This window comes from Hemicordylus capensis, chromosome 15 (genome assembly GCF_027244095.1).
Source record: "Hemicordylus capensis ecotype Gifberg chromosome 15, rHemCap1.1.pri, whole genome shotgun sequence".
Classification (NCBI taxonomy): domain Eukaryota; kingdom Metazoa; phylum Chordata; class Lepidosauria; order Squamata; family Cordylidae; genus Hemicordylus; species Hemicordylus capensis.
The window spans coordinates 1,688,520-1,702,194 of NC_069671.1; the positions used below are offsets into that span (position 1 = coordinate 1,688,520).

A 13,675-nucleotide genomic window follows, 5' to 3' on the forward strand; every position below is an offset into this window, starting at 1 on the left:
AGAGCCATGTGGTTTTCTTGGTAGAATACAAGAATGGTTTACCATTGTCTTCCTCCCACGCAATATGAGATGATCCCTTTGCTGTTGTTACTGAAGTGAGCATCTGCCTTCAGTATCTTCCTATATCGCTATATAGGTGGCTACAATTATATATTTACCAGGCACAGTTTGAGAAGCACACTGGCAGGGATTCGAACTAACAGCTTCTTGCTCCCTAGGCAAGCTGCTTACTTCCATCTCTAGCAAGACCCTAGCAATCCTGCCCGTGTCTATTTCCTTCTTACGTGCAAAACTGAAAACTCTCCCTCCTCCAGACCCTAACCCTATCCACATGTTATGTTCAATGCATGTACAATCTGTGTACAGTGTACACATGTACAGCTATTCACACAGTATGCTCATTGCACATACAGAAGCACACTTTCTATCTGTACCCTGCCTTAGAGAAGTCCTGTACACAGGCTGATTCTTAAACTGAACGCATGCACAGCCATTCACACAAAAACATGTAGCTGTGTGCAGACACTTGATAGCACATTAATAGGCTCACTCACATGGTCAAAATCCAGGAGTGCCCAGCCAGGGTAGGAGAGCCAGGTGCACTGCTGATCGGCAGCTGCATGAACTCTAAAATCATGGTCGGGGGGATGGGAGAGTGATCGTGTGCAAGGCCGCACATGATCCCCTCTATCCTCAGTAAAATGCTGGGGAGAGAAGCTGGGTTGGGCGTGCCCACCCAATCAACCTCCTGCCTGGCACATGATCACTCCCCTGTCCTCCTACCTTGATTTTAGAGTTCTTGCAGCTGCCCAGTGGGAGCATGCCTGGCTCGCCTAACCTGGCCAGGCACTCCTCCTACCCAGATTTTGATCTTGTGAACTGTCTGAGTAGGGCTGTCTCCTATATTATATAAGAGAATCCATTCCCTCTGCCTGATTCCCTTTTGAAACTAGGTTTCACTCATTTTACAAAGCTGCTTTATACTCATTCAGGCTATTAGCCCATCTAGTGAAATACTGCCTACATTAACTGGCTGCAGGGTTTCAGACACTGGTCTTTCTCAGCCCTTCCTGGAGCTTTCCCAGACAGGGCCTCCAGATCTCGGGGTATATGATGAGTGAAGCCACTTCGAATTACACTCGCGGCTGAGAGAAGCAGCCCTTCCCCTCTGCTCTCGTGTTTTCTTTTTGTACAGGTTCACATTGCATGCCTCTGTGTTTTCCTTGTAGCCAGTGGAGGAGTGGGGCGGGGGGGAGAGAGAGGGAGGGAGTTTGGGAACTCCATCATGGGGGGGGGGGGACACAATGTTGCCTTCAAAACCTCATGTCCTAGACTGGGAACATTTGTATACACTCACAGATTTCTTCCCTTTTTTCCAACACATGCGTGGTGCACTTTACATCAGTTTGTTGGTAAAAACCTCTTTTTTAACCAATGAATGCCTTAAGCAAGCAGACTAATATTGTGCAAAAAAGCCAATTTGAGCATTCACAGAGATTTTGTAACTAGCATTAGGGAAGCAGCCCCTCCACTCTCTACTGTGAGTTTTCTTTTCTGTAGGTTCACACACAGCTCGCTTCTGTGTTTTCCTTGCGGCTAATGACTTCCTAGAGGAGGCAGGACACCATGCCTCCCTTTTCCCCAAGGGTTTAGTAATTAAAGCATCCTCCGTGATCTGACTCTGTTAAAGCACACACACACACAAGTGCCTATCCTGTGTCAGCCGTCCTGCAGCATTGCCTCTGCTTTTGCAACCCCATTCCAGCTTGGATGGCATGCAAGGAAATGCTCGTTTCTGCAAAAGACTGCAAATCCTCCTTCCAGATCTCCCCACTCTGGGTTTTCAGCTCTTTGCCTCAGGGTCAAAGGCAAGACAGCTTGTCTTTGCATTCCATAGGCGTGACTTGCTCTTATCATGCAAATGTAAAGACGGATGTTTGCATCAGATTTCCCAGGAAACTTGGCTGAAAACCAGCATTTTAAAAACTCCGAAATAAACGGAGATGAGCTGAAATCCAGCAGGAAAAACCCGATTTGTGTGTGGGGTGCTTCAAAAGATATCCAACGGACCTTGGCAGGAATCTGGCTGTATTAAGAACACGCAGTCTACCTTCTGGAGGAGATCTGGTGCAAAGCCCCTGTGTGGGAAAGCTCCTGAAGACCAAATCCAGCCTCTTTCTTAACATTCACTTCCCTGCCATCCACTGACATTTCTCCTTTCCACTTTTCTGTTAAAGCCAAAGGAGCCTTGTTTAGGTTGCATCTGGCAGTTCTGCTACCTGTTCACATACCACCACTACAGACTTAAATTGGTTTAAATCATTCTCTCTACCCAAGGAATTCTGGAAACAGTAGTTCCAAGGAGGGGGCTCTCTCACAGAAAATTCTCAGAATTCTTACCAAACAAGAGTTTCCAAGATTCTTTGGGGAAATGACAGTTAAACCCATTTTAAAAAACAAACAAACAAACACCCCTATTGTCCTGTAACTCAGTCTAGAACAACATTTTTGCATGAAGAAGTCGCAGGTTCAGTCTCTGGTAACTCCGTGATGAGTCAGCATCACATATAGAAATTCCATATCATCCTTTGTACATTTGCATTTGAACAGGTCATAAGAACATAAGAACAGCCCTGCTGGATCAGGCCCAAGGCCCATCTAGTCCAGCATCCTGTTTCGCACAGTAGCCCACCAGATGCCGCTGGAAGCCAACTGGAAGGTCAACTTGCCTTCATTTCTAAAGGACAATGTTTCCAATTTAAAAAATCCCACCCACTCCTACACACACTTTTAAAATCTTGCTTTTCAGTTTGCAAACGTCCAAAGTGGCTAACAATGCAGTTTAACAACTGCTACAAAGACAAAAATAATACAACCCCAGCTTAAAACCAACAGTAAATGCAATAAAGCAGCGCAGGCAGAGTGAAAACATCATCCACCAAAAGCTGAAGAGCATGAGTTGGCAGATTTTTCTTTCACTCCAGAAAATGATTTTGCATGAGCTAGCACAAACCCAGACTTGCCCTGACAAGCCCAGGCCTGTCCAGCAACTGCATGCCTTCCACTAGGGGTGGGCGGAATTCCGGGGATCTACTTTATTACATAATAAAACTTTATTACGTAATAAAACTGAGATCCATCAACCAGTGTCAGATGCAAAACAATGGCTATGGGGACAGAGCCAGTTATCTACTGCCCCCTGGGCCATACAATGGGATGACTTGCATTTACAAGTACAAATCTACATCTGAGTTTCTCCAGATCAGAGAGGCCAACACGAAACCCTAAAACTGGCCAGCAAAACTGCACAAAGCCCTGGGTTCCCAGATAACCTATATATTTTACAGCTGGGGAACACTTAGGCTCAGATATACTACTTGCCCATCGATATTTTACTGCAAAACACCCAGAGACCTACCAGTAGATTCCAATCTAACCTCTGCCCACGCCCACCCACCCCATCCTATACTTTGGGGCCATATGCTATTGCATCCATCTGACAGACAAAGTTCCCATAAAAATATAGCCATGTATAGACTGGATATATATAAACTCTATGGTAAGCGTTTACAGTGTGAAGTTAGCTGTGACCCTCTATGGATGTGAAAGCTGGACTTTGAAGAAGCAAGATAGAAAAAGCATTGACGCTTTTGAACTTGAGCTGGAGAAGACTTTTGAGGATACTATGGACTGGCACAGCCTGCCACCTGCCTACTTGCTATCAACCTGCTTAACCTGTATGTTTGTAAATTAACTGATATTACCAAACCACCACAAATGTCCAATATTCTTTCCTCAAAAGGAACATAGCAGGCTGCCTTGTACTGAGTCAGACCATTGGTCGATCCAGTTCAGTACTGCCTACACTGACTGGCAGCGGCTCTCCAAGGTGTCAGGCAGGGATCTCTCCTAGCTCTACCTAGAAATGCCAGGGAGGGAACCTGGGACCTTCTGCATGCAAGCAGTTGCTCATCCACTGAGCTATGGCTCCATCCCTTAAGGAGAGTATCTTAGAGCAGAGATCTTAAGAGAGGTGAGCTGGTCTGGTGGTAGCAAGTGTGACTTGTCCGCTTAGCTAAGCAGGGTCCACCCTGGTTGCATTTGAATGGGAGACTTGATGTGTGAGCACTGCAAGATCTTCCCCTTAGGGGATGCAGCTGCTCTGGGAAGAGCATCTAGGCTCCAAGTTCTCTCCCTGGCAGCATCTCCGTGATAGAGCTGAGAGAGACTCTTGCCTGCAGACTTGGAGAAGCCGCTGTCAGTCTGGGTAGACAATACTGAGCTAGATAGCTCAATGGCCTGGCTGGCTCAGTATATGGCAGCTTCCTATGTTCCTATGTACAGCAGACAGCATTCACATGTAGTCTCCGATCCCAGTGCAGACGCTGATTAACAAAGGGCACAGTTCATGCACAATACCACAAAACCATGAGGCTGTTCTCATGAGCAGCCAAGACAGGACTAAGGCAGCCCAGGCTTGCCCAGGCTTGGCTGCCCGTAAGGACCGCTAGGAGCCGGGGGCGCTTCAGCGGCAGATCTGGCTATCAATCCCAGTTGTTCAATGAGGTCAAGGGAGAGAACGCTCCCTCGACCTTGTTGCACGGACTGTGTGTCAGTGCCAACTGCTTTCAGCCGGTGCCGTCTGGTGTACTGAGGGATTTCCGGGGGCTGGGATGACACGACCTGGCCCCTGGAACTCCGTACTGCCTGGGCCAGCAGCGGATTGTCTGTGCACACGATCCACATGCCCAGCAACTGGAACCCGATCGTCTGTGGGGGAGGTAACCTTCTGCAGCCTTCCTCCCCACGTGCCTTCCTGCCTGGGTCCCTGACAGTGAGAAAGCGCCCCAACTCTTCTCCTCGAGGACACTGCCCTGGAGTTATTATTGCTCAGTGAGATGAGGCTTGTGGAACAAGAAGATGCTCTTAGATTTGAGAGTGGGGGGAAATAGCAAGTTTCAGTAAGCAGGTCACATGTTCATGTTGAATTCAGTAACACAATCTGATTAGGTTACGCATTTATCTGTCTCCATTGGCCATGAATAGAAAAGTGTAGGCATTCTTAGCATGATATCTGTGGCTTTGGAGAGCAGCCAGGAATAAAAATAGCCGGGTCATATCTGAAGGCATAAAGCCCCATTGATATCAATGGACCTCCCACATAAGAATGCTTAAAATGGAAATATTAGGAAATCTGCCATTCTTAAGAAGCTCTTTGGTTTCCATGGGACACATCTGGAGTTCAGAGTCTGAGGATCGTAGCTGAAATCACTTATTTTTGGCGGGGGTGGGGGAATTGCCTCAAGTGCCTTACAGTTTAAAAACAACAACCCAAGAGGTGGGAGGGACATCACCAACTCCTTTGCTTAAGAGTGCTGCCCCCCCACCCACCCCAGAGATTGGGGTGAGAGTTCTTTGATCAAGTTAAAATTCCAAATCTACAGGACAATCCGCAAGCAAACTTCTGGCCCATTCAGGGCCTATCATCATTACAGGGAGATCCTAACTACTATGAAAAGATCTAGAGCAGCAGCAGCCTGTTTTAGGCGATTACAGCCAGTGTTTTTTTAAAAGAGACCTTTGGCACCTTGAAGGCCAACAGATTTATTATCATCTAAAGTTCTGTGGACTGGTGTCCCCTTTATCAGATGCAAGGTGCATACTTTTTAAGATTTCACAGATAAGCATAAGGGCAAACTTAACACTTCTCTTCTCAACAGGATGACTGCCCAAGGCATCCCTAAGCCATTCTTCATTGCTTGAAGGCTCTGCTTCATCTGCTATATGCGGTAATAGCTAACTCTGCAATCACCAGTCTCCTACTGGTTTAAAAGGCTGGAGGGTCCTTTGGGTTAAAGGTACCTTTAACCCTAATGAGTTGGGTCAAAGCCTGAACTAGACGACAAGGCAATTCACATGACTATAGTTAGGGGAGGACAAGCGCCCCACCCTAGTTTGGGAGCTGTGCGTGCTCCCATTTTGTGACCATGTGTGAGGGAAACAGCAAGGTCAGGCGGGGAGGAAGTGATCGTCTGGGAGAGAGGAGCTGGGTCGGGGGCAATTCCTCCTACCCGGGTCAAGAGCTGGGTAGGACAGTGCACTCTGACCCAGCTTCTCTCTCCCAGATGATCACTTCCTCCCCCTCCAACCTTGCTGTTTCCCTCACAAACAATCCCCAAACGGGAACGGGAACAGCTCCCACACTAAGGTCAGGTGTGTTGCTTATCCCTCCAGTCCCTTATTATAATTGTGTGAATGAAGCTCTTATGACTCCTCCTCAGTGTGGCCTATTGTGTGGGGAGGAGTGAGTGCACAGAGCTCCTCCCTGCCTGGCAGGTGTGCCATCGTCACCCCCAGCCATTTTTGTATGTGCACATGGGAATGGAATGGTTGATTTACTCGACCACATGATTAGGTAGCATTTGGATGCTTCGTCCCAGCATGTACACATGCAGGGATGACTGGGGAAGGCACCCTGGGTCGGTAGGGAGGCCATAAATCTAAGAGACACAGTATCCAATCCAGCCCAGTAGAAAAACATATCTGCCTTATACTCTGTTGGCAGCTGGAACAAATAAATGCCAATGGCTCCAGAATACAAAACAGGGACTCCTTGGTAAATAAGGACAGTTGGAGTATATGAAGGTGAAGCTGATAGAAAAGCCTCCATAAATAAATAAATAAAGTTCACGGCCTCACTAAGGTTCCCAACTAAGGTTCCCTATTGGGTGGGATGTCCCATTTTGGAGCCAAAAATAGCTTCTCCCGTATGGGACACTGTCTTTCCATATTCTCAGCCTGCAGCTTAATTATTAATGTAATTCAATAGCAGGTTATTATTAATATAACTCAAGAACATATACATCACTGATACTCAGTGATTATCCTGGCATACACGCTCCGACCTCCCCTCCCCCGGCTCCCATCCACCCCCATCCCCAAACCTGAATCCCTTATTCAGGCAATGGAATGTTGGCAATCCTATCACACACACACACACCCCAATTATATACTGCCAAAGGTTCTACTCAACAATCTACATTCATTTACCATGCAATTGCCTGCATTTCTGATTTAAAAGCCAGAGTGGTGCTGGTCCTGGCAGCCCCCGTCAACCCTAGTGCAGCTCCATAATTGTTTATCAGGTCTGCATGAAGTTTTGGCCAAAGCTGAATACTCTGCAGAGTTCCCTGGGCAACATGTGGAGATGACTGTTCCCACCGTGCAATGCCACACTTTGCCCAGCACCCAGGGGTGTCATCTCCTTTAAGGGCAACAGAGCCCTCTTACGCCTCTGCGCCATCTTGAATGGCATGCACAGAGTGCTGGCAAGTACAACCTTCCCAGTGCTTTTATCCTACAGCTCTGAAGAGAGGGCTCCATCCCTCTTAAAGGTCCTCCCCGTGCTGAGAAAAGTGCAGGACTGTTGGAGGTCAGCACAGTGGGGAATGTCTCTCACATTGAAGGCTTTTTGTCCCCGCACTAGATAAACAGAGTTGTTCTACGCAATAGGCTAGTTCTCATGATCCTAATCATGGTTAGACCAGCCAGGGAAGGAGCCGGGTATGCTCCCGATTGGCAGTTATGTTACCCAAACAACAAGGGGGAGAGAGTGCAGAGTGATTGTGTGGTAGGCGGGAGCTGGGTTGGATGGGCATGCCCTTGCGCTGACTCCCTTGTCAGCATTGTACCGAGAGTGGATGGAAAGCCATCCTTCCCATTGGGAGTGGACCTGGCTCTGCTATCCTGGCTAGACGCTTGTCCGACCCAGATGACAGTCATGTGAGACAGCCTAATATGTTATCAACAGTTCAAAACTTAGTATTCATGTGTACGCGCTTGCCTCCATTTGCACAAGAGACTATCAACTCACACACAAAGGCATTAACTTTTGGGGACCCTGAGGAGGCAGTGGAGGCCTGAAGATCATTGCTAGCAAATCACACCAGCTACATTTGAACAGAAAAATCCACAGAAATCCAGACAGTGATTTACCACCAGGGATGGAAACCAGGAATCGGCAGTGTAGGGAATTCTCAGATGCAATCATGACTGAACCATGATACTATATTCACAGTGCTTTCCATCATTGTTTCATCCTCTCATCTGGCATGCTTTCAGAGAGACACCCCCCCCCCCCGCTTTTTGGCTGTATCATGAGCACAAAAGTGCCAGAAGATCACTTTTAGCAGCCACAGACCCTCGTGTGTTTATCTCTTAAATGTGACAGAGCCCATTTGCCAGCCTGGCAGTTTTTCACATCCCGCTTTTAGTTCGCATCTCCTCCAGAATGGAGAGGGTGCATTCACTTATAGGTCAAATTTACCCCAAAGTCCCTGCAAGCTATTGGGGGGAACACTTTACACACAATTCAGATTTTTCATTGCGTGTTAGAGTATAGCCCAAATTATATCCGGTGGTTAAAAAAAAAAAATCCACTTTTTGCATTGGTTCTTTGGGGCGATTTTGAACTCGCAGTAAATATTGTATTTATTGTTACATTTATATACCGCCTTTCATTAAAAACAACCCCAAGGCGGTTTTTACTCTCAGTAAATCTGTGGTAAGCCTGATGTCTGGGAAAGCTCCTGGCAAAATCAAATATTCAGAATTATTGCTGGAAAGCAAAAGGCTCTGAGACAAAAGAATGAAATGAAACATGGAAGTGAGAGGTCATTTGCCAGATAAAAGGCAGATGGTGCAATCCAGGAATTAAAACTATCTCATCTGCCTCAAGGCCTTTTATCATACACGTTTTGTCTCTTTCAAGTTTCCACTGAGGTTTTCCTGGAATCAGCAAGACATAAAGTTTCTTTACCCAAGTGACGCATCACTCCAGTCCCCCTTAGGGCTGTGCATTAAGAGAAAGTTTCACTTAAGGGCCCCCCAAGAAGGCTCACAACAATAATTTAAAAGCAGTACTAACAACAAAAGTTTAAGAAAAGATGAAACAAAATTGAGGCAGTCATCCAAACTGCAGATCAGAGCCAGTGTACCACATTCAAATCTAACAAAAAGTGTAACGAGTCTCTACTAGGCTTGTTCACACAGTCGCTTGAATCTAGATTTAATGTGGGTTACCAACATTTAAGTGATTGTGTGAACCCATGCCAAGGGGGTTTATGGCCCGAGATGAATCCAAGATTCCCACCTTAGCATCAGTTCTCACAATCACGCTAAGTTGATAACTCTAACCTAACCTAACTTAAACACCAGCAGTAAAGGTCCCAACCAGGTCCTCTGATGGAGGGAATGCCCACAGTCTAGGTAGTGCTTATGGAAAAGGCACTGTCAATGGGACATGGAGCAAAGTCTCAGATGATGACAGCAGAAGGCAGACAGTAGAAGGCGGCCTTTTATGGGCTCCATCCATTGCTTTCTAAGTGTTGAAGGCTCAGGAAGTTTGTTAGTGAAGGTTGACTGATCTGTAGTGGCTAGAGTGCCTATAGGACTGGATTTTATATGACAGGTTCAAAATTGTTCAGTGCTGTACACTTTTTGCAGTGCTTGTTGGCATACAGCGTCCTAAGTTCAGGCAACAACAATTCTTCCGTGCTGCATATGCAAAGGGGAGGCAGGGAACCTGCCTTCTTGAATGTCAACACAAATTGGGAAGCCATCATGCAGCTCCTTCTTGACTCTTGCCCTCACTCAGCCTTTAGACAGTTGGTAACCACAACCCTGATGACCTAGCAAAACAAACTTCCTTCCAAACCTCTTCTTTTCAGTTTTTCTGTTTCCCTCTACTTTTTTCCATGCTAGAAAGGAAATTGAAGAACAGATGAGCAGCAATAAATATGTCAACGCAACAAATGGCATAAGTTTCACATGTACTAGGGAACAATCTCCAGTCAGAAGTTATTGGAAAGGAATGTGTTGAGGATGAATTATGGATGAGCCGACTTGGCATTTGCCAAAAGAGAAACAAAACCACAGGCATTTCTTCAGAAGAATTCATTAGAACTGCAAGTTGTGGGAGTTTAAGCAATACAGCAGGAGAGATGGATAAGTCTTGCCTGAGTGGCCTAGGTGAATTTCATTAAAAACAAAAATTACATCTTTGGCAGATTCAGGGACATACTACACAATATAAGCATATACTTTGTCAATCACAAATATAGATTATTCTCATAAACAGCAGGGCAGGGGAAGACTCAATTTGGGACTACGGCATGGGGGAGCTTAATCCTTTGTTCCTAATATAGTCCCAATTTGCCAGTTAGGGGGAAGAAAGCAAGCACACATTTGACAAGCACATACTTGCTGTACAATTTGACTTGGATGCTTTCTCAAGGGGAAAGCATGAACTTCAATTGGGTGGAGGTTTTCAGAATTGGAGCATGCAGGTTTATTGGAGATACTTTGGGTACTGGACCATCCATCTTTCAGCAAACAATTGGATAAAGACGAAGAGCTAGAAGCAGTGGTTTTGAAACTGTGTTCCCGAGAACCCAGGTGCTCTGATTGTGAGAACCAGCTGTGCGTTAGCTGCTGAATATTTAGTTGACCCTTTAAGCAACTGTACAGCTGACCCTGATTGCCCCTTGAGAGACTGGAGGAGTCCTGCATATTTGCTTATAACTGATGGCATTGCATTTTAGCAAGGATATGTGAGCTTCCCTTGAATCAGCAAAGGCCAAAGCAAGGGAGGTTGGCGAGTCTCTTACACAGTGGCTAACCGAGTGCCCAAGCATTCTCTCTAGGGCCCTGTGAATCAACTCTGATAAATCCCGGGTGCAATATTCCTGTCTGTGCAATCTGGGAACTTCCTGAGTGTGGTGACGCTTCTCCCCCTTGACCACCCTCCTGCTATTGCCCTGACCTTTTTGTGACATCTGGCAGTGTATGGATGGCTTAGGCTGGCAAGAAAGGTCAGTAGACAGTCTCTGGAGGCGTCCCCCACAGGAGCAGAGCTGCTTCCTATTCCTCTCCCTCTCTCACAGGCAGTGCTCTGGTCCTTTTCAGCATGGCTCCCAATGGCCACCAGCACTCCTCAGTGCTATAATTTTATTTTATTATTGAAAACAAATGTACCACTTTTCCAATTTAAAAAAAGGCCAAGACAGTTTACAATTAAATCAGCATTAAGAACAAACTAGCTGACTTGGCGCAGAGCATCTGTGCCCCTAGTTTTCCCTGTCTCTCCTCCCCATCTTCATTTCTTCCTTCCCTCCGGCCCCATTTCGTTCTCCCCCCCCCACCAGCCCATTCTCCCTTGGCGGCCAAGCTGCTTCTCCTCCACAGCCGCCTACCGGCGGCCACTTCCCCTGCACAGCCAGCCTTCCCCTGCACAGCTGGCTTGTCAGTCTGGTGGCCGGCTGCCATTTCTCCTCCGCGGAAGGGCCGGCCATGCCCACCACTTCTCCTCCCATCCCCGTCGCTAATGGGCAGCTTGCTCGTGAACTCTCACGAGACTTGCCACGCACAGGATTAGTGATGGGTACGTTTAAGAGAATTAAATATATAGATAGAAGATAGCTATCCGAGTGAAATTGTTTTGCGGAAAGAGTGACAGGAAAATGGTGTGGGGGGGAGTGTGAACCCCTGCCCCTATCCTGTGACATGGAGTTGGTTTGGATCAGGTCCCACTGTGCCTTTAAAACAACCTGAAAGAAATGCAACAATGCATTTCACATACTCTGACTTTATATGGGGCACGATCTTAAACTGCAGCACAGAGATTTCCTAGTCTATTCTGCCCCTAAACCTCACCAGCGTCTGTATCACTTTCACTGCTAGAGTCTTCCTCTTTAGGACACCAGCTGCAGAGACATGATCCCCCTCACCAAAGCCTTCATGAAATCCACGTGGGGAAAAGAAGTCTAGAAAGGATTTTTCCTCACTCATGCCCCCAGGCTGTGTCTGTTCTCCTTCACACCCACCCACTTCCAGTATTGTATCCTGCACATTCATTTCCAGTGGTGTCCATAAAGTGAAGAAGCCTACGAACTTCCTCATTCTTTTGTTTTGTTTCTTTAATTTCAAAAATGTTAACATTCTGCTATATTTTTTGCTGGAGCTTACATAACAGAAAAACTCTGAGTCTGGATTCCAGTTACCAGCCCAGGGATGTAGATATAATTGAGGAGATAGGTTCAAAGAACCCAGGCCCCCAGCTCCTGAGGGCCCTCCAGCTCCACCCCTCCCTATTTTCTTCATTATCATCCTCACTCCAATGGGCCACCATGGAGAGGGGTGAACATGGGCCCCCTCTCCCCTAGCTACGCCCCTGTAACAGCCTGTGTCCTTCCTTTCAGCATGGGCTGCAATTTCTCTCGCTTCAGCTTCTACAAATTCTTTCCCCAGCACTTTTTCAATTCCGGGGCCTGTTCCTCCAGCTTTTCGTTCTGTGCTCCAAGACAAAACCTCCTAGTTGCAGTGAACTGAATTACACACAGTCCAAGGCCCATCAGATGCTCATCTATCGCCTCAGCCTTTGTCCTCTGCAGATGGACTTTTGAATCAGTCTTAATTGCGTGCAGCTTCTGATCCAGCCAGGGTTTCATTTCTATATATGTGAGAACTCCATTTCATTTCTATATATTCATTTCATTTCTATATATGTGAGAACTCCATGCTGATTTGGTTGACTTTGAGGTTCTCTCTAAACTGCTAGAAAGCTTCCGTTTGCACTAGGACTGCTGCTCCTTCATTATGGCTCAGTCATACTAGCAGCACAAAGTGTCTCTCTGGTGTTGCTTCCAGTCCTAACCCAACCCTTTACTGCTGGTGAAGCACTGCTCACATATAAACTTTCCCTTATGTTAAGATCAGCTGGTGTAGCCCTTCTCCACACCCTCCCAAGATGCAACGTACACTTGGCTGGGATATGGTAGAGGGCCTTTCCTGTGGTTGGTCCAGGCCAGTGGTCTTCCCTGTTTTTCAAGCAGGGGCCGCTTTGGCAAAAAGCGTTCCATGTGGGAGCCATTTCTCACCATGCTAGCCTCTGCACAGTGCTGCACTTGTCCTAGCCCCTTTAAGAGAAACTGAGCCTTGTTGAGCACCAGGGCCATCTTGGAAGGAGTTGGCAGTGTAGCCCTTCCTAAGGCTTTCCCCACAGAGCTCTACTACATGCCTTCCAAGATGGCCCCAGGTCTCTGTTTCCCTTACATGAGTCCCACTGGGACTGGACAAAGCGCAGCACTGTGAGGTGGGAATGCTCACCTCTGTGCAGTGCCTGGGGGCGGGGGGCTGTGCGGAGTATTTGGCTGTGGCCAAGTACACAATGGGCCTAACAAACAATTCATCAAGAAGTCACACTTAGGGTTAATGGGAGCTGCTCTCTGTTGACATTTTGCCACTACACAAAGCATATTTGTTCCAGGAAGCTTGTAATCTGACTGGCAGTTGAGCTTTATTCCTACCTGTAATGTTTCAATCATTATGATCATTATTGGCTGCTTATTTTATTTTATTTTTGATATGTTATTGTTATATGTATTTATTTATCGATCTGTTTATTTATTATATTTGTATACTGCCCCAAACTTCAGTTTCTGGGCAGTTTACAACATAAAACAATCTAAAACAGACATTAAAAACCTTAAAACAATTTAAAACCGCATCTAGTTAAAAAGCTGGCCGAAATAAAGATATTTGATTTGATTTGAGTTAAAAAGCTTTGGTGAAAAGATGTGTCTTTAAAGACTTCTTAAAAGTTGTCAGAGATGGGAAG

General features: G+C 46.4%; 1 protein-coding gene across 6 annotated transcripts in view; it reads right to left on the reverse strand.

Annotated features, from left to right (window-relative positions):
• HORMAD2 (HORMA domain containing 2) overlaps nt 1–13,675 on the reverse strand; it is a 141,288-nt gene that overhangs the window by 75,550 nt on the left and 52,063 nt on the right. The window contains exon 13 of one of the 6 annotated variants that reach the window (XM_053280075.1): nt 8,923–9,758. The exons of the other annotated variants lie outside the window; for them this stretch is intronic. Coding sequence (XP_053136050.1) covers nt 9,744–9,758 — 15 coding nt within the window. The 3' untranslated portion in view covers nt 8,923–9,743. Of the gene's footprint in view, nt 1–8,922; nt 9,759–13,675 lie in introns of those variants that run through there. 6 annotated transcript variants of the gene reach the window in all.